General features: G+C 38.5%; 1 protein-coding gene across 1 annotated transcript in view; it reads left to right on the forward strand.

Annotated features, from left to right (window-relative positions):
- The window catches only part of LOC116749068 (serine/threonine-protein phosphatase 4 regulatory subunit 4), a 66956-nt gene that overhangs the window by 36505 nt on the left and 9722 nt on the right, over positions 1-20729 (forward strand). The window contains exons 17-20 of the mRNA XM_032623025.1: positions 2195-2264; positions 2699-2782; positions 3087-3180; positions 8330-8400. Coding sequence (XP_032478916.1) covers positions 2195-2264; positions 2699-2782; positions 3087-3180; positions 8330-8400 — 319 coding nt within the window. The remainder of the gene's footprint in view (positions 1-2194; positions 2265-2698; positions 2783-3086; positions 3181-8329; positions 8401-20729) is intronic.

The following is a 20729-nucleotide window of genomic DNA, read 5'->3' on the forward strand; positions in this document are numbered from 1 at the left end:
TTCGCCCCCCACCCCTTTTTTTTTTTGAATTGCTTTTTGGTGTTTTCTCTAGATTACAGCAGACATACCTAACCTTTTATATTGTTAATATTGTACCACTTTCTTTAACAGTGATACAGAACCCTTTACCTGCTCCATACTGTTCTTTATGTTACACTTGTCATGTGAATTACATCTGCACTGAAAACCCCACCAGTCAGTGTGATAATTTTTGCTTTAAGTCGTCATATGTATCTTGAAGAACTTAAGAGAGTAAACCTGTGTGTTTACTCAGATGTTTACCATTTCCAGTGCTCTTCATTCATTGCTTAGGACCCAAATGTCCCTCTTATTTTTTCCCTTCAGCCTGAAGAACTTTCTTTGGAAGTTCTCGGAGTGCAAGTATTTTGTAACAAATTACCTTCGTTTTCCTTTATCTAGAATGCCTTATTTGTGCCTTTCTCTCTAAAGGATATTTTTATTGGATACAGAATTCTGGGTTTACAGCCTTTTTTATACTGTACTTTAAGAAGTGTTTCTGTCTGTGTTGTGGTCTCCATAGCATCTGATAAAATATCTGTTCTCATTTGAATTATTATTCTTCTCTATATAATGTTGTTTGTCTCTGTCTACTTCCAAGATTTTTTCTATTCTTTTTTATCTTTAGCAGTTTGCTTGTGATGTTTTTAGGCATGATTAGCTTCAAATTTGTTCGGTCTTGGATTTGCTGAGCTTCCTGAATCTGTAAATGAGTGTCATTTCCCAAATTTGGGAAGGTTTGAGCCATTATTTGTTTCAATATATGTTCTGTCCCAGTTCCTCACTCTTATACCTCTGGGTCTCCAATTGCACATATGTTAAATCTTTTGATACTATCCCACAGGTCCATGAGGCTTTGTTCTATCTTTCTTTTTTTTTTTTTTTTTTCCTTAAACTCTGCTACTCAGAGTGAATTATTTCTGTCGATCCATCTTCAGTGTCACCAGTTCTTTTCCTGCCCTCTGCATTTGGCTGCTGAGCCTCTCCACTGATAATAAAATTTCCATTACTCTATCTGTCAGTTCTAAAATTCTGATTTTTTATATTGTCTATTTTTCTGCAGAGAATTATGCTGTGAGATTAAAAACTTAAGTGGAAATCCTCTGAAAAGCAAATTGCATTATTTCAGCAGTCTAAGCCAAAGATTAGAGTTCAGGATTGCCAGTGGTAGAAGATGTAGAGAATAAGCAGACTCTAAAAAATTTTAGGACTTAATGACCTCATAAACCCAAGACAAAGATCAGAGAATAGAAAAAGATCCACAGATGATCCTGATATTAGAGTTAGCAGACAAGGACTTCAAGACAACTGTGATTAATATGATCGAGATAGTAGAGGAAAAGATGACGCAGGTAACACTACTGTTAAGCCCACTTGGTGATATTTTTCAGTTTTGCATGTTTTATTTTCAGTTTTAGAATTTTTATTTAATAGTTTTTTATGCAGTCCAGTTCTATGTGGAAAATTTTTTATCTTGCGTATTTTCTCTGCCTTTTTATTTTACATGCACTTGAAAAGAATGTATGTTCTCCAGTGTTGATTGTAGTGTTCTGTACATGTCGGTTATGCCATGTTTGTTCAGAACTTGGTATGTTTATTGATTTTTCTTGGCTATTCTGTTGGGATAAAGAACTCTTTGAGTTTGGGTAACATTTTGTTTCTTGGTCTGGGAGCTGATTATATGGGTGTGTTCACTTTGGGAAAATTTATTGAGCTGTACACTTATATTTGTGCACCTTCTCTATGTGTATTATACTTCAATAGAACATTTAAATAATATCGAAAAGATCATTTCTTTTTCTCTCAGTCTTTTAAAAGAAGAACATTATTTTGCCACGTATCAGTCAGAAATGGAAAGGGCCAGTAGTAACACATTTTGCTGATGAGAATGGGTAAATACATTGTAGAAATTAACGGCTCATCACAACAATGATACTAAACTCATTGTTTTAGTTTGACAAGCCTCCAAGGGCACAATTCTGTAGATGTTAAAAAAAAAACACAACTCTGAAAGAACTGTGACTTCTTTAGACACTAATTTGGAAAAACAAATTACTTCCGTTATGTATTTTTGTGAACTGTATCTGAACCTCTAAAGCTTAGAGTAATTTCTGATTAGAACAATTTTCTAAATCTAATGCTTACCTTTAATGCTAAGATACTGTTTTATTAATAGGAACAATTAGAAAAAGAAAAGCAACAAAATGATGGAAGGCCCATGAGTGATAAAACCTTTGAAAAGAAACGTAAGTAGTTTTCGCATGTCTTTATCACCAAGGTACCCAACTGATGTTGCATCCTAGCGTGCTGAGAGACCATGCTTAGTTTTTAATTTAATATGAAAAATCACTTCACTTTCTTTCATTTATCAAAGTTGTTTTCAAAAATTGGCTGCTAACTGTGATATAGGTTTAGGAGTACATGAATAAATGGTGAGGATCAATGTGGAGGTTCAGATCCTCCAAAGGAAAGTTTGAAGTTTGGTAACAGCAATAAGATTGCAAAATTGATCACTGAATAACTAAGATTGAAATATTTAAATATATAAAAAGTAAGATTTGGAAGAGAGTGTTGCTTCACTAGGGATAGTGATTCATATTCTCTGCATTGCCTTGTATGTGTATGGAGATTAATAAAAGCTCAGAGGAAATTATAGCACTTAAATCAGAGTTTGTTTTAGGTAGAGACACCAAGACACCAACAACTCTGCCCAAGAACATCCCCATTTCTGTCCCTGGACCCTCTTCTGGCACCCCATCCACAAGTAAGAAACTTGTTTTTGTGTCTCCTTTTTTCCTTTCCTAAACAATAATTACAGGGAAGTCACTCCGTGAGATGAGATATATCATTTGAAGGCATCTTTTGCCTTTTACTGTTAGCTGTTTTGGTGGTTCTTAATGGGCATTAGGGGTAAGAGATACACCAGTCAGGTCAAGCTAAGGAAAGGAAGCTACACCTGTCAGTGTTTTACTGAAAATTGTGGGAGTTGGAGAGGAAATGGGGCTGGGGCAGCTAAGGATGAACTGATGAACTAAACAATTGCATTTTCCTTTTGCTTGTTACTCTAGGCAAAGAAATCAAGAAATCCAAATTGATTCGAAGCCAGTCTTTTAATAATCAAGCTTTTCATGCAAAATACGGCAACTTAGACAAGTGTGCTGGGTATGATCTGTCAGCTACTCACATTTTGACTTAATTTTTATTTTATTTTATTTTTTAATTAATTTTTATTGGAGTATAGTTGCTTTACAATGTTGTGTTAGTTTCTGCTGTACAGCAAAGTGAATCAGTTATACGTATACATATATCCCCTCTTTTTTAGATTTCCTTCCCATTTAAGTCACCACAGAGCATTGAGTAGACTTCCCTGTGCTATATAGTAGGTTCTCATTGGTTATCTGTTTTATACATAGTAGTGTGTTTATTGTCAATCCCAATCTCCCAATTCATCCTGACCTCCCTTCCCCCTTGGTATCCATAAGTTTGTTCTCTACATCTGTGTCTCTATTTCTGCTTTGCAAATAAGTTCATCTGTACCATTTTTCTAGATTCCACTTATAAGTGATATTATACAATGTTCCTTTTTCTATTTCTGACTTACTTCACTCTGTATGACAGTCTCTAGGTCTATCCATGCCTCTGCAAATGGCACTATTTTGTTACTTTTTATGGCTGAGTAATATTCCCTTGTCTATATGTACCACATCTTCTTTATCTATTCCTCTGTTGATGGACATTTAGGTTGCTTCCATGTCCTGGCTGTTGTAAATAGTGCTGCAGTGAATATTGGTGTGCATGTATCTTTTTGAATTATGGTTTTCTCCAGGTATATGCCCAGGAGCTGGATTGCTGGGTCATATGGTAATTCTATTTTTAGTTTTTTGAGGAACCTCCATTGTGTTCTCCATAGTGGCTGTACCAATTTACATTCCTGCCAGCAGTGTAGGAGAGTTCCGTTTTCTCCACATCCTCTCCAGCATTTTTCTTTGTAGATTTTTTGATGATGGCCATTCGGACTGGTGTGAGGTGATACCTCATTGTAGTTTTGACTTGCATCTCGCTAATGATTAGTGGCGTTGAGCACCTTTTCATGTGTTTCTTGGCCATCTGTATGTCTTCTTTGCAGAAATGTCTATTTAGGTCTTCTGCCCATTTTTTCATTGGGTTGTTTTTTTTTTTGATATTGAGCTGCACGAGCTGTTTATATATTTTAGAGATTAATCCCTTGTCAGTTACTTTGTTTGAAAATATTTTATCCCATTCTGAGCGTTGTCTTTTCTTTTGGTTAATGGTTTCCTTTGCTGTGCAAAAACTTTTAAGTTTAATTAGGTCCCACTTGTTTATTTTTGTTTTTATTTTCATACTCTAGGAGGTGGGTCAAAAAAGATCTTTCTGAGATTTATGTCAGAGTGTTCTGCCTATGTTTTCCTCTAAGAGTTTTATAGTGTCTGGCCTTACATTTAGGTCTTTAATCCATTTTGAGTTTATTTTTGTGTGTGGTGTTAGGAAGTGTTCTAATTTTATTCTTTTACATGTAGCTGTCCAGTTTTCCCAGCACCACTTACTGAAGAGACTGTCTTTTCCCTATTGTATATTCTTGCCTCCTTTGTCATGGATTAGGTGACCATAGGTGTGTGGGTTTATCTCTGGGCTTTGTATCCTGTTCCATTGATTTATTTTTCTGTTTTTGTGCTCGTACCATACTGTCTTGATGAATGTAGCTTTGTAGTGTAGTCTGAAGTCAGGGACCCTGATCTTCCAGCTCTGTTTTTCTTTCTCAAGATTGCTTTGGCTATTCAGGATCTTTTGTGTTTCCATACAAATTGTAAAATTTTTTGTTCTAATTCTGTGAACAGTGCCATTGGTAATTTGATAGGGAGTGCACTGAATCTGTTGATTGCTTTGGGAAGGATAGTCATTTTCACAGTATTGATTCTTCCAATTCAAGAACATGGTATGTTTCTCCATCTGTTTGTGTCGTCTTTGATTTCTTTCATCAGTATCCTATAGTTTTCTGAGTACAAGTCTTTTGTCTCCTTAGGTAGGTTTATTCCTAGGTATTTTATTCTCTTGTTGCAATGGTAAATAGGATTGTTTCCTTAATATCTCTTTCTGATTTTTCATTGTTAGTGTATAGGAATGCAAGAGATTTCTTTGTATTAATTTTGTATCCTGCAACTTTACCAAATTCATTGGAAAACTCTACTCGTTTTCTGGTGGCTTCTATGTATAGTATCATGTCATCTGCAAACAGTGACAGTTTTACTTCTTTTCCAATTTGTATTCCTTTTATTCCTTTTTCTTCTCTGATTGCCGTGGCTAGGACTTTCTAAACTATGTTGAATAATAGTGGCAAGAGTGGACATCCTTGTCTTGTTCCTGAACTTAAAGGAAATGCTTTCAGTTTTTCACCATTGAGAATGATCTTTGCTGTGGATTTGTCGTATATGGCCTTTATTATGTTGAGGTAGGTTCCTTCTATGCCCACTTTCTGGAGAGTTTTTATCATAAATTGGTGTTGAATTTTGTCAGAAGCCTTTTCTGTATCTATTGAGATGATCATATGGTTTTTATTCTTCAATTTTTTAATATAGTATATCACATTGATTGATTTGCATATATTGAAGAATCCTAGTATCTCTGGGATAAGTCCCACTTGTTCATGGCGTATGATCCTTTTAATGTGTTGTTGGATTCTGTTTGCTAGTATTTTGTTGAGGATTTTTGTGTCTGTGTTCCTCAGTGATATTGGCCTGTAATTTTCTTTTTCGTGATATCTTATCTTTGTCTGGTTTTGGTGTCAGGGTGATGGTGGCCTCGTAGAATGAGCCTGGAAGTGTTCCTTCCTCTGCAATTTTTTGGAAGAGTTTGAGAAGGATGGATGTTAGCTCTTCATTAAATGTTTGATAGAATTCACCTGTGAGGTCATCTGGTCCAGGACTTTTGTTTGTTGGAAGATTTTTAATCACAATTTCAATTTCATTACTTGTGATTGGTCTGTTCATATTTTCTGTTTCTTCCTGGTTCAGTCTTGGAAAGTTATACCTTTCTAAGAATTTGTCCATTTCTTCCAGGTTGTCCATTTTATTGGCATATAGTTGCTTGTAGTAGTCTCTTATGATCCTTTGTATTTCTGCGGTGTCAGTTGTAACTTCTCCTTTTTCATTTCTGATTTTATTGATTTGAGTCCTCTCCCTTTTTTTTCTTGATGAGTCTGGCTAAAGGTTTATCAATATTGTTTATCTTCTCAAACAACCAGCTTTTAGTTTCATTGATCTTTGCTGTTGTTTTCTTCATTTCTATTTCGTTTACTTCTGCTCTGATCTTTCTTTTACTAATTTTCGGTTTTGTTTGTTCTTCTTTCTCTAGTTGCTTTACGTGTAAGGTTAGGTTGTTTGAGATTTTTCTTGTTTCTTGAAGTAAGATTGTATTGCTATAAACTTCCCTCTTCGAACTGCTTTTTGTTGTATCCCATAGGTTTTGGGTCGTCATGTTTTCGTTGTCATTTGTTTCTAGGTATTTTTTGACTTCCTCTTTGATTTCTTCAGTTATCCATTGGTTATTTAATAACATATTGTTTAGCTTCTATGTGTTTGTGTTTTTTACAGTTTTTTTTCCTGCAGTTGATTTCTAATCTCATAGCATTGTGGTCTGAAATGATGCTTAAATTTATTGAGGCTTGATCTGTGACCCAAGATGTAATCTGTCCTAGAGAATGTTCCGTGTGCACTTGAGAAGAAAGTGTATTCTGCTGCTTTCAGTTGGAATGTCCTATAATTATCAATTAAGTTTATCTGGTCTAATGTGTCATTTAAGACTTGTGTTTCCTTATTAATTTTCTGTCTGGATGACCTGTCCATTGGTATAAATGGGGTGTTAACGTCCCCCACGATTATTGTGTTACTGTCGATTTCCTCTTTTATGGCTGTTAGCATTTGCCTTATGTATTGAGGTGTTCCTATGTTTGGTGCATAAATATTTACAATTGTTATATCTTCGTCTTGGATTGATCCCTTGATCATTATGTAGTGTCCTTCCTTGTCTCCTGTAACATTCTTTATTTTAAAGTTGATTTTGTCCGATATGAATATTGCTACTCCAGCTTTCTGTTGATTTCTATGTGCATGGAATATCTTTTTCCATCCCCTCACTTTCAGTCTGTACGTGTCCCTAGGTCTGAAGTCAGTCTCTTGTAGACAGCATATATATGGGTCGTGTTCTGACTTAATTTTCATCTTATAGTCATACATCTTTATGTGAAATGAATTGAATTATTAAATAGTTCAATGAATTATTAAATAAAATCAGGATTATTTTTTAGGTTTTTATAGGTCAGTAATTTCTAAGTTATCTTCTATAAAGTTTTCATGTTAAAAAAAAAAAAGTAGTCTACGAATTTGCATAAGAAATAGGTATCCTGGAATTCTAGGAAGACTACTGCCCTGATGCTTTATAACAACATCATGGAATCCATCTATTGTTTATGCTATATCACCTATGCCACAGAACTTCTAAATGGGTATGAACGTGCCCCATTTACTAAATGGATGTGGACATCTGTTTGCAGCTAGTGTTGTTTCTGTCCGTAAAGAAGCCACTGGCCTGTTTCTGTGGTAAAGTGGTGACAACACAGTTCTCCTGACGGTAGATGAATGTGTAGTCTCCCTTTTGGCCCAGAACACAAAATTATAAACAGTTAAGATTAGGGGAGAATCAGCATAAATTAAATGACCATGAATTTTATGTATGTTGTACGCATATAGTATATAACAGCTGTATATCAAGCGGCAAGTGAAGTAATTTTAAGGGAACATAAATGTCTTCAAAACTATTTATCAAAAATATAACATGTTACGGGAAAAATGTTTTTCTTTTATTATTTTTATCTTTTTATAAAAGATTGAATAAAAAGCTTATTCTAGATTTTCAGCTATGTTTTTGGACATTATTGGTAGATCCTTCTAAAGTTCCTAGCCAATAGGGTGATCTCAAGATGGACAAGAGAGATTAGAACTAAAGATAAGTTATTTCCAGGAAAATTTTATCCACATTACCTGCTTTGGCTGAGCATCAATAGAAAACCTGTTATTTTGATGTAGCAGAAGTTTAAGGAGATGATTTTAAGTTAAAGACAAAGTAATTATTGTGAGGCATGGAGTGTAAAAAATAAATGAGAAATAAAAATAGCAAGCATGTTTCATAAGAAGTAGAGGAAAGCATTAAAAAAAAGATTAGGAAAGACCTAGTGCTAGATGACTGGGATCGAAAGAAGCATATGCTTGTATTTTAACTAAATCATGTTCTTTTCTAGTAAAAGTTCTACAGCAGCATATACACCTTCTGTCTCAGGGTTAACAAAGACTTCTGTGATTTCACTAACTGGTAAGTAGAAATCTGAGCTCTTCAAAAAATTGTTAAATTTAATAAAATATGATTTTCCTTAAATGGCCCATTTCTTTATTTCTAGATACAGTTTCCCTAAATTTATATCTTTATCAAATAGCAAAGAAATTAAACTTTTCCCTAGCAATTAAGAAGATGTTAACAATACTGTTTTGTTTTCACTGTGTCAAGAGTCAGAGTTCAATATTTGCAAAAGAGGAAAAGGACAAAATAAGATGGGTTTTACCATGGTCTGAGGACGTAATGAGGCATAGACTAAAAGTTTTTGCAATAATTTTTAAGGAAGTTAAAAACAGCAGGGCTTCACTGTGGACCACATGCTGCTAAACAGTTACAATATTATGTATTTGAAAGTTTATACCAGGGGTAAAGGGCCACATGATAAATATTTTGGGCTCTGTTGGCCAATTGGTTTCTGTCACAATTACTCAACTCTGGTGTGACAGAGTAAAAGCAGCCATAGACAACACATAACAAGTAGGTATGGCCTTTATTGGACACAATATTATTGTGTCTCAGGGAACAGGGAGGCCTGAGGAGGCGAGAGATGGGGGAATGGCCAGTAAATGGAGCAATCAGAACAGACACAACATAAATTGATTAAGTTTGCCGTCTTTTTTTTTTTGACAAGTGTTCTTTTTTTAAGGGAACTTTATTTTTATTTATTTATTTATTTATTTATGGCTATGTTGAGTCTTCCTTGCTGTGTGGGCTTTCTTTAGTTGCGGTGAGCGGGGGCTACTCTTCATTGCAGCACGCAGGCTTACTGCGGTGGCTTCTCTTGTTGCGGAGCACGGGCTCTAGGCACGCGGGCTTCAGTAGTTGTGGCACGTGGGCTTCAGTAGTTGTGACATGCAGGCTTCAGTAGTTGTGGCTCACAGGCTCTAGAGCACAGGCTCAGTAGCTGTGGTGCACTGGCTTAGCTGCTTCGCGGCATGTGGGATCTTCCTGGACCAGGGCTCGAACCTGTGTCCCCTGCATTGGCAAGCGGATTCTTAACCACTGCACCACCAGGGGAGCCCAAGTTTTCCATCTTATGTGAGTGAGGTTTCATGGTGCCACAAGACAATTGCAATAGTAACGTCAAGATCATGATCACAGACCACCATAAATATAATAATAATGAAACAGTTGGAAATATTGTAAGAATTATCAAAATCTGACACGAAGACAAGAAGCGAGCAAATGCTGTTGGAAAAATGGTGCTATTGGACTTGCTGGGCGCAGTGTTGCCACAAACTTCAATTTATAAAAAATGCATTTCTGTTCTATCTGCAGTAAAGTGAAGAGCAATAAAACAAGGTAGGCTTGTGTATAATATGTAGATTCTAAAACTTAACATCCAAAGCCTTAAATAAAAGCATGTCTCTCATAAGGGTAAATTATTTATTAAAATATTTGAAAAGTATTCTATCTTAAAATTTCGGTATTATTTTGGGGAGAGGGAATAGGTTGAATGAAATATCTCCTAGGTTTCTTTTTTTTTTTTTTTTTTTTTAAACATCTTTATTGGGGTATAATTGCTTTACAATGGTGTGTTAGTTTCTGCTTTATAACAAAGTGAATCAGCTATACATATACATATGTTCCCATATGTCTTCCCTCTTGCGCCTCCCTCCCTCCCACTCTCCCCATCCCACCCTTCCAGGCTGTCACAAAGCACCGAGCTAATATCCCTGTGCCTTGCGGCTGCTTCCCCCCAGCTATCTACCTTACTACGTTTGTTAGTGTGTATATGTCCATGACTCTCTCTCGCCCTGTCAAAACTCACCCCTCGGGGCTTCCCTGGTGGCGCAGTGGTTGAGAGTCCGCCTGCCGATGCAGGGGACGCGGGTTCGTGCCCCGGTCTGGGAGGATCCCACATGCCGTGGAGCGGCTGGGCCCGTGAGCCATGGCCGCTGGGCCTGCGCGTCCGGAGCCTGTCCTCCGCGACGGGAGAGGCCACAACAGTGAGAGGCCCGCGTAACGCATAAAAAAAAAAAAAAAAAAAAAAAAAAAACTCACCCCTCCCCCTCCCCATACCCTCAAGTCCGTTCTCCAGTAGGTCTGTGTCTTTATTTCCTATCTTACCCCTAGGTTCTTCATGACATTTTTTTCCCTTAAATTCCATATATATGTGTTAGCATACGGTATTTGTCTTTTTCTTTCTGACTTACTTCACTCTGTATGACAGACTCTAGGTCTATCCATCTCATTACAAATAGCTCAATTTCATTTCTTTTTAAGGCTGAGTAATATTCCATTGTGTATATGTGCCACATCTTCCTTATCCATTCGTCCGATGATGGGCGCTTAGGTTCTTTCCATCTCCGGGCTATTGTAAATAGAGCTGCAATGAACATTTTGGTACATGACTCTTTTTGAATTTTGGTTTTCTCAGGGTGTATGCCCAGTAGTGGGATTGCTGGGTCATATGGTAATTTCTATTTGTAGTTTTTTAAGGAACCTCCATACTGTTCTCCACAGTGGCTGAACCAATTCACATTCCCACCAGCAGTGCAAGAGTGTCCCCTTTTCTCCACACCCTCTCCAGCATTTATTGTTTCTAGATTTTTTGATGATGGCCATTCTGACTGGTGTGAGATGATATCTCATTGTAGTTTTGATTTGCATTTCTCTAATGATTAATGATGTTGAGCATTCTTTCATGTGTTTGTTGGCATTCTGTATATCTTCTTTGGAGAAATGTCTGTTTAGGTCTTCTGCCCATTTTTGGATGGGGTTGTTTGTTTCTTTGTTATTGAGCTGCATGGGCTGCTTGTAAATTTTGGAGATTAATCCTTTGTCAGTTGCTTCATTTGCAAATGTTTTCTCCCATTCTGAGGGTTGTCTTTTGGTCTTGATTATGGTTTCCTTTGCTGTGCAAAAGCTTTGAAGTTTCATTAGGTCCCATTTGTTTATTTTTGTTTTTATTTCCATTACTCTAGGAGGTGGGTCAGAAAGGATCTTGCTGTGATTTATGTCATAGAGTGTTCTTCCTATGTTTTCTTCTAAGAGTTTGATAGTTTCTGGCCTTACATTTAGGTCTTTAATCCATTTTGAGCTTATTTTTGTGTATGGTGTTAGGGAGTGATCTAATCTCATACTTTTACATGTACCTGTCCAGTTTTCCCAGCACCATTTATTGAAGAGGCTGTCCTTTCTCCACTGTACATTCCTGCCTCCTTTATCAAAGATAAGGTGTCCATATGTGCGGGGGTGTATCTCTGGGCTTTCTATCCTGTTCCACTGATCTTTCTGTTTTTGTGCCAGTACCATACTGTCTTGATTACTGTTGCTTTGTAGTATAGTCTGAAGTCAGGGAGCCTGATTCCTCCAGCTCCTTTCTTCGTTCTCAAGATTGCTTTGGCTATTCGGGGTCTTTTGTGTTTCCATACAAATTGCGAAATTTTTTGTTCTAGTTCTGTGAAAAATGCCAGTGGTAGTTTGATAGGGATTGCATTGAATCTGTAGATTGCTTTGGGTAGTAGAGTCATTTTCACAATGTTGATTCTTCCCATCCAAGAACATGGTATATCTCTCCATCTATTTGTATCATCTTTAATTTCTTTCATCAGTGTCTTATAATTTTCTGCATACAGGTCTTTCGTATCCTTAGGTAGGTTTATTCCTAGATATTTTATTCTTTTTGTTGCAATGGTAAATGGGAGTGTTTTCTTGATTTCACTTTCAGATTTTTCATCATTAGTATATAGGAATGCCAGAGATTTCTGTGCATTAATTTTGTATCCTGCTACTTTACCAAATTCATTGATTAGCTCTAGTCGTTTTCTGGTAGCATCTTTAGGATTCTCTATGTATAGTATCATGTCATCTGCAAACAGTGACAGCTTTACTTCTTCTTTTCCGATGTGGATTCCTTTTATTTCCTTTTCTTCTCTGATTGCTGTGGCTAAAACTTCCAAAACTATGTTGAATAAGAGTGGTGAGAGTGGGCAACCTTGTCTTGTTCCTGATCTTAGTGGAAATGCTTTCAGTTTTTCACCATTGAGGATGATGTTTGCTGTGGGCTTGTCATATATGGCCTTTATTATGTTGAGGAAAGTTCCCTCTATGCCTACTTTCTGGAGGGTTTTTTATCATAAATGGGTGTTGAATTTTGTCAAAAGCTTTCTCTGCATCTATTGAGATGATCATATGGTTTTTCTCCTTCAATTTGTTAATATGGTTTTATCACATTGATAGATTTGCGTATATTGAAGAATCCTTGCATTCCTGGAATAAACCCCACTTGATCATGGTGTATGATCCTTCTAATGTGCTGTTGGATTCTGTTTGCTAGTATTTTGTTGAGGATTTTTGCATCTATGTTCATCAGTGATATTGGCCTGTAGTTTTCTTTCTTTGTGACATCCTTGTCTGGTCTTGGTATCAAGGTGATGGTGGCCTCGTAGAAGGAATTTGGGAGTGTTCCTCCCTCTGCTATATTTTGGAAGAGTTCGAGAAGGATAGGTGTTAGCTCTTCTCTAAACGTTTGATAGAATTCACCTGTGAAGCCATCTGGTCCTGGGCTTTTGTTTGTTGGAAGATTTTTAATCACAGTTTCAATTTCAGTGCTTGTGATTGGTCTGTTCATATTTTCTATTTCTTCCTGATTCAGTCTTGGCAGGTTGTGCATTTCTAAGAATTTGTCCATTTCTTCCAGATTGTCCATTTTATTGGCATAGAGTTGCTAGTAGTAATCGCTCATGATTTTTTTTATTTCTGCAGTGTCAGTTGTTATTTCTCCTTTCTCATTTCTAATTCTATTGATTTGAGTCTTCTCCCTTTTTTTTCTTGATGAGTCTGGCTAGTGGTTTATCTATTTTGTTTATCTTCTCAAAGAACCAGCTTTTAGTTTTATTGATCTTTGCTATCGTTTCCTTCATTTCTTTTTCATTTATTTCTGATCTGATTTTTATGATTTCTTTCCTTCTGCTAGCTTGGGGGCTTTTTTGTTCTTCTTTCTCTAATTGCTTGAGGTGCAAGGTTAGGTTGTTTATTCGAGATGTTTCCTGCTTCTTAAGGTGGGCTTGTATTGCTATAACTTCCCCCTTAGAACTGCTTTTGCTGCATCCCATAGGTTTTGGGTCGTTGTGTCTCCATTGTCATTTGTTTCTAGGTATTTTTTTATTTCCTCTTTGATTTCTTCAGTGATCACTTCATTATTAAGTAGTGTATTGTTTAGCCTCCTTGTGTTTGTATATTTTACAGATCTTTTCCTGTAATTGATATCTAGTCTCATGGCGTTGTGGTCAGAAAAGATACTTGATACAATTTCAATTTTCTTAATTTACCAAGGCTTGATTTGTGACCCAAGATATGATTTATCCTGGAGAATGTTCCATGAGCACTTGAGAAAAATGTGTATTCTGTTGTTTTTGGATGGAGTGTCCTATAAATATCAATTAAGTCCATCTTGTTTAATGTATCATTTAAAGCTTGTGTTTCCTTATTTATTTTCATTTTGGATGATCTGTCCATGGGTGAAAGTGGGGTGTTAAAGTCCCCTACTATGAATGTGTTACTGTTGATCTCCCCTTTTATGGTTGTTAGTATTTGCCTTATGTATTGAGGTGCTCCTATGTTGGGTGCATAAATATTTACAATTGTTATATCTTCTTCTTGGATCGATCCCTTGATCATTATGTAGTGTCCTTCTTTGTCCCTTTTAATAGTCCTTATTTTAAAGTCTATTTTGTCTGATATGAGAATTGCTACTCCAGCTTTCTTTTGGTTTCCATTTGCATGGAATATCTTTTTCCATCCCCTTACTTTCAGTCTGTATGTGTCTCTAGGTCTGAGGTGGGTCTCTTGTAGACAGCATATATAAGGGTCTTGTTTTTGTATCCATTCAGCCAATCTGTGTCTTTTGGTGGGAGCATTTAGTCCATTTACATTTAAGGTAATTATCGATATGTATGTTCCTATTCCCATTTTCTATATTGTTTTGGGTTCGTTATTATAGGTCGTTTCCTTCTTTTGCATTTCTTATCTAGAGAAGTTCCTTTAGCATTTGTTGTAAAGCTGGTTTGGTGGTGCTGAAACTCTCTCAGCTTTTGCTTGTCTGTAAAGGTTTTAATTTCTCCATCAAATCTGAATGAGATCCTTGCTGGGTAGAGTAGTCTTGGTTGCAGGTTTTTCTCCTTCATCACTTTCAGTATGTCCTGCCACTCCCTTCTGGCTTGTAGGGTTTCTGCTGAGAGATCAGCTGTTAACCTTATGGGGATTCCCTTGTGTGTTATTTGTTGTTTTTCCCTTGCTGCTTTTAATATGCTTTCTTTGTATTTAATTTTTGATAGTTTGATTAATATGTGTCTTGGCGTATTTCTCCTTGTATTTATCCTGTATGGGACTCTCTGTGCTTCCTGGACTTGATTAACTATTTCCTTTCCCATATTAGGGAAGTTTTCAACTATAATCTCTTCAAATATTTCCTCAGTCCCTTTCTTTTTTTCTTCTTCTTCTGGAACCCCTATAATTCGAATGTTGGTGCGTTTAATGTTGTCCCAGAGGTCTCGGAGACTGTCCTCAGTTCTTTTCATTCTTTTTTCTTTATTCTGCTCTGCAGTAGTTATTTCCACTACTTTATCTTCCAGGTCACTTATCCGTTCTTCTGCCTCAGTTATTCTGCTATTGATCCTATCTAGAGTACTTTTAATTTCATTTATTGCGTTGTTCATCGTTGCTTGTTTCATCTTTAGTTCTTGTAGGTCCTTGTTAACTGTTTCTTGCATTTTGTCCATTCTACTTCCAAGATTTCGGATCATCCTTACTATCATTATTCTGAATTCTTTTTCAGGTAGATTGCCTATTTCCTCTTCATTTGTTAGGTCTGGTGGGTTTTTATCTTGCTCCTTCATCTGCTGTGTGTTTTTCTGTCTTCTCATTTTGCTTATCTTACTGTGTTTGGGGTCTCCTTTTTCAGGCTGCACGTTCGTAGTTCCCGTTGTTTTTGATGTCTGTCTCCAGTGGCTAAGGTTGTTTCAGCGGGTTGTGTAGGCTTCCTGGTGGAGGGGACTAGTGCCTGTGTTGTGCTTGGATGAGGCTGGATCTTGTCTCTCTAGTGGGCAGGTTCACGTCTGGTGGTGTGGTTTTGGGGTGTCTGTGGCCTTATTATGATTTTAGGCAGCCTCTCTGCTAATGGTGGGTTGTGTTCCTGTTTTGCTAGTTGTTTGGCATAGGTTGTCCAGCACTGTGGCTTGCTGGTCGTTGAGTGAAGCTGGGTGTTGGTGTTAAGATGGAGGTCTCTGGAGATTTTCCACCCGTTTAATATTATGTGGAGCTGGAGGTCTCTTGTTGATCAGTGTCCTGAAGTTGGCTCTCCTACCTCAGAGGCAGAGCCCTGCCTCCTGGGCTGGAGCACCAAGAGCCTTTCATCCAGCACGGCTCAGAATAAAAGGGAGGAAAAGTAGAGAGAATTATTAGAAGTATGAGGAAAGAAAGAAGGAAAGGAGGAAAGGAAGGAAGGAAGAAAGAAGCAAAGAAGGAAAGAAAGGAGGGAGGGAGGGAGGAAGGAAGGAAGGAAGGAGGGAAAGAAGGAGAAAATGTAGAGAGAATTAGTAGAAGTATGAGGAAAGAAAGAGGGAATGGAGGAAAGGAAGGAAGGAAGAAAGAAGCAAAGAAGGAAAGAAAGGAGGGAGGAAGGGAGGGAGGAAGGGAGGAAGGAAGGAGGGAAAGAAGGAAAAAAGACAGAAAGAAAGAAGATACAGTAAAAATAAAATAAAGTATAATATAGTTATTGTACTAAAAAATATTTAGAAAGAAAGAAAAAAAAAAAAAAAGAACAGATAGAACCCTAGGACAAATGTTGGAAACAAAGCTATACAGAGAAAATCTTACACAGAAGCATACACATACGTGTTCACAAAGAGAGGCAAAGGGAGAAAGATCATAAATCCTGCTCCCAGAGACCACCTCCTCAACCTGGGGTGATTCGCTGTCTAAAGGAGGGAAGGAAGGAAGGAAAGAAAGAAAGAACGAAGGTAAAGTACAATAAAGTTATTACAATTAAAATTAATTATTAAGAAAAAAAAATTTTTTTTTAAAAAAAAACCATGGACGGATAGAGCCCTAGACAAATGTTGGAAGCAAAGCTATACAGAGAAAATCTTACACAGAAGCATACACATACACGTTCACAAAGAGAGGCAAAGGGGGAAAAATCATAAATCCTGCTCCCAGAGACCACCTCCTCAACCTGGGGTGATTCGCTGTCTAAAAGAGGGAAGGAAGGAAGGAAAGAAAGAAAGAAAGAACGAAGGTAAAGTACAATAACGTTATTACAATTAAAATTAATTATTAAGAAAAAAAAATTTTTTTTTAAAAAAAACCATGGACGGATAGAGCCCTAGGACAACTGTTGGGAGCAAGCTATACAGAGAAAATCTTACACAGAAGCATACACATACACGTTCACAAAGAGAGGCAAAGGGGGAAAAATCATAAATCCTGCTCCCAGAGACCACCCCCTCAACCTGGGGTGATTCGCTGTCTAAAGGAGGGAAGGAAAGAAAGAAAGAAAGAACGAAGGTAAAGTTCAATAAAGTTATTACAATTAAAATTAATTATTAAAAAAAAAATTTTTTTTTTTAAAAAAAAAAACCATGGACGGATAGAGCCCTAGGACAAATGGTGGAAGCAAGAGTATACAGACAAGATCTCACACAGAAGCATACACGCACACATTCACAAAAAGAGGAAAAGGGAAAAAAATCACAGATCTCGCTCCTAAATTCCCCCTCTTCAATTTGGGATCACTCCCTGTCTATTCAGGTATTCCACAATGCAGGGCACATCAAGTTGATCGTGGAGCTTCAATCCGCCGCCTCCGCGGCTGCCGGGAGAGACCTCCCCCTCTCCTCCCTGCTCTCACAGCTCACAGGAGCTCAGCTTTGTACCCGGCCCTGCCCCTGCGCGCAGATCGCTGGAGGGCGTCTGTTTTTTTTGCTCAGACAGGACGGGGTTAAAGGAGCCGCTGATTCGGGAGCTCCGGCTCACTCAGGCCGGGGGTTGGGGGATGGGGGAAGGAGGGGCACTGCGTGCGGGGCCGGCCTGCGGCGGCAGAGGCGGCGTGACGCTGCGGCAGAGGCCGGCGTGACGCTGCACCAGCCTGAGACCCGCCGTGCGTACTCCCGGGGAAGTTGTCCCTGGATCCCGGGAACCTGGCAGTGGCGGCCTGCACAGGCTCCGCGGAAGAGCGGCGCGGAGAGTGACCTGTGCTCGCACACAGCCCCCCTGGTGGCGGCAGCAGCAGCCCCAGCGTCTCCCGCCCGTCTCTGGGGCTCGCGCTTCCCGCCGCGGCTCGCGCCCTCAGCCGCGGCTCGCGCCGGTCTCTGGGGTTCGCGCTTTTAGCCGCGGCTCGCGCCCGTCTCTGGAGTTCCTTTAAGCAGCGCTCTTAAACCCCTCTCCTCGCGCACCAGGAAACAAAGAGGGAAGAAAAAGTCTCTTGCCTCTTCGGCCGGTGCAGGCTTTTCCCCGAACTCCCTCCGGGCTAGTCGTGGCGCACCAACCCCTTCAGGCTATGCTCAAGCCGCCAACCCCAGTCCTCTCCCTGCGCTCCGTCCAAAACCGAAACCCGAGCCTCAGCTCGCAGCCCCGCCCGCCCCGGCGGGTGAGCAGACAAGCCTCTCGGGTTGGTGAGTGCCGGTCGGCACCGATCGTCTGTGCAGGAATCTCCCCGCTTTGCCCTCCACACCCGTCGCTGTGCACCACTCCGCGGTCCCGAAGCTCCCCCCTCCGCCTCCCGCAGTCTCCGCCCGCGGAGGGGCTTCCTAGTGTGTGGAAACTTTTCCTCCTTCACAGCTCCCTCCCACTGGTGCAGGTGCCGTCCTTATTCTTTTGTCTCTGTTTTTTCTTTTTTCTTTTGCCCTACCCAGGTACGTGGGGAGTTTCTTGCCTTTTGGGAGCTCTGAGGTCTTCTGCCAGCCTTCAGTAGGTGTTCTGTAGGAGTTGTTCCACGTGTAGATGTATTTCTGGTGTATCCGTGAGGAGGAAGGCGATCTCCACGTCTTACTCTTCCGCCATCTTCCCGCCGACCTCCTATATGGCTTTTATTATGTTTAGGAAAGTTCCCTCTATGCCTACTTTCTGGAGGGTTTTTATCATAAATGGGTGTTGAATTTTGTCGAAAGCTTTCTCTGCATCTATTGAGATGATCATATGGTTTTTCTCCTTCAATTTGTTAATATGGTTTATCACATTGATAGATTTGCGTATATTGAAGAATCCTTGCATTCCTGGAATAAACCCCACTTGATCATGGTGTATGATCCTTTTAATGTGCTGTTGGATTCTGTTTGCTAGTATTTTGTTGAGGATTTTTGCATCTATGTTCATCAGTGATATTGGCCTGTAGTTTTCTTTCTTTGTGACATCCTTGTCTGGTTTTGGTATCAAGGTGATGGTGGCTTCGTAGAAGGAATTTGGGAGTGTTCCTCCCTCTGCTATATTTTGGAAGAGTTTGAGAAGGATAGGTGTTAGCTCTTCTCTAAACGTTGATAGAATTCACCTGTGAAGCCATCTGGTCCTGGGCTTTTGTTTGTTGGAAGGTTTTTAATCACAGTTTCAATTTCAGTGCTTGTGATTGGTCTGTTCATATTTTCTATTTCTTCCTGATTCAGTCTTGGCAGGTTGTGCATTTCTAAGAATTTGTCCATTTCTTCCAGATTGTCCATTTTATTGGCATAGAGTTGCTTGTAGTAATCTCTCATGATTTTTTTTATTTCTGCAGTGTCAGTTGTTACTTCTCCTTTTTCATTTCTAATTCTATTGATTTGAGTCTTCTCCCTTTTTTTCTTGATGAGTCTGGCTAGTGGTTTATCTATTTTGTTTATCTTCTCAAAGAACCAGCTTTTAGTTTTATTGATCTTTGCTATTGTTTCCTTCATTTCTTTTTCATTTATTTCTGATCTGATTTTTATGATTTCTTTCCTTCTGCTAGCTTTGGGGTTTTTTTGTTCTTCTTTCTCTAATTGCTTGAGGTGCAAGGCTAGGTTGTTTATTCGAGATGTTTCCTGCTTCTTAAGGTGGGCTTGTATTGCTATAAACTTCCCCCTTAGAACTGCTTTTGCTGCATCCCATAGGTTTTGGGTCGTTGTGTCTCCATTGTCATTTGTTTCTAGGTATTTTTTTATTTCCTCTTTGATTTCTTCAGTGATCACTTCATTATTAAGTAGTGTATTGTTTAGCCTCCATGTGTTTGTATTTTTTAAAGATCTTTTCCTGTAATTGATATCTAGTCTCATGGCGTTGTGGTCGGAAAAGATACTTGATACAATTTCAGTTTCTTAAATTTACCAAGGCTTGATTTGTGACCCAAGATATGATCTATCCTGGAGAATGTTCCATGAGCACTTGAGAAAAATGTGTATTCTGTTGTTTTTGGATGGAGTGTCCTATAAATATCAATTAAGTCCATCTTGTTTAATGTATCATTTAAAGCTTGTGTTTCCTTATTTATTTTCATTTTGGATGATCTGTCCATGGGTGAAAGTGGGGTGTTAAAGTCCCCTACTATGAATGTGTTACTGTTGATCTCCCCTTTTATGGTTGTTAGTATTTGCCTTATGTATTGAGGTGCTCCTATGTTGGGTGCATAAATATTTACAATTGTTATATCTTCTTCTTGGATCGATCCCTTGATCATTATGTAGTGTCCTTCTTTGTCCCTTTTAATAGTCCTTATTTTAAAGTCTATTTTGTCTGATATGAGAATTGCTACTCCAGCTTTCTTTTGGTTTCCATTTGCATGGAATATCTTTTTCCATTCCCTTACTTTCAGTCTGTATGTGTCTCTAGTTCTGAAGTGGGTCTCTTGTAGACAGCATATATAAGGGTCTTGTTTTTGTATCCATTCAGCCAATCTGTGTCTTTTGGTGGGAGCATTTAGTCCATTTACATTTAAGGTAATTATCGATATGTATGTTCCTATTTCCATTTTATATATTGTTTTGGGTTCGCTACTATAGGTCATTTCCTTCTCTTGTGTTTCGTGTCTAGAGAAGTTCCTTTAGCATTTGTTGTAAAGCTGGTTTGGTGGTGCTGAACTCTCTCAGCTTTTGCTTGTCTGTAAAGGTTTTAATTTCTCCATCAAATGTGAATGAGATCCTTGCTGGGTAGAGTAGTCTTGGTTGCAGGCTATTCTCCTTCATCACTTTCAGTATGTCCTGCCACTCCCTTCTGGCTTGTAGGGTTTCTGCTGAGAGATCAGCTGTTAACCTTATGGGGATTCCCTTGTGTGTTATTTGTTGTTTTTCCCTTGCTGCTTTTAATATGCTTTCTTTGTATTTAATTTTTGACAGTTTGATTAATATGTGTCTTGGCGTGTT

The sequence above is a fragment of the Phocoena sinus genome, chromosome 2, assembly GCF_008692025.1.
Source record: "Phocoena sinus isolate mPhoSin1 chromosome 2, mPhoSin1.pri, whole genome shotgun sequence".
NCBI classification, from domain to species: domain Eukaryota; kingdom Metazoa; phylum Chordata; class Mammalia; order Artiodactyla; family Phocoenidae; genus Phocoena; species Phocoena sinus.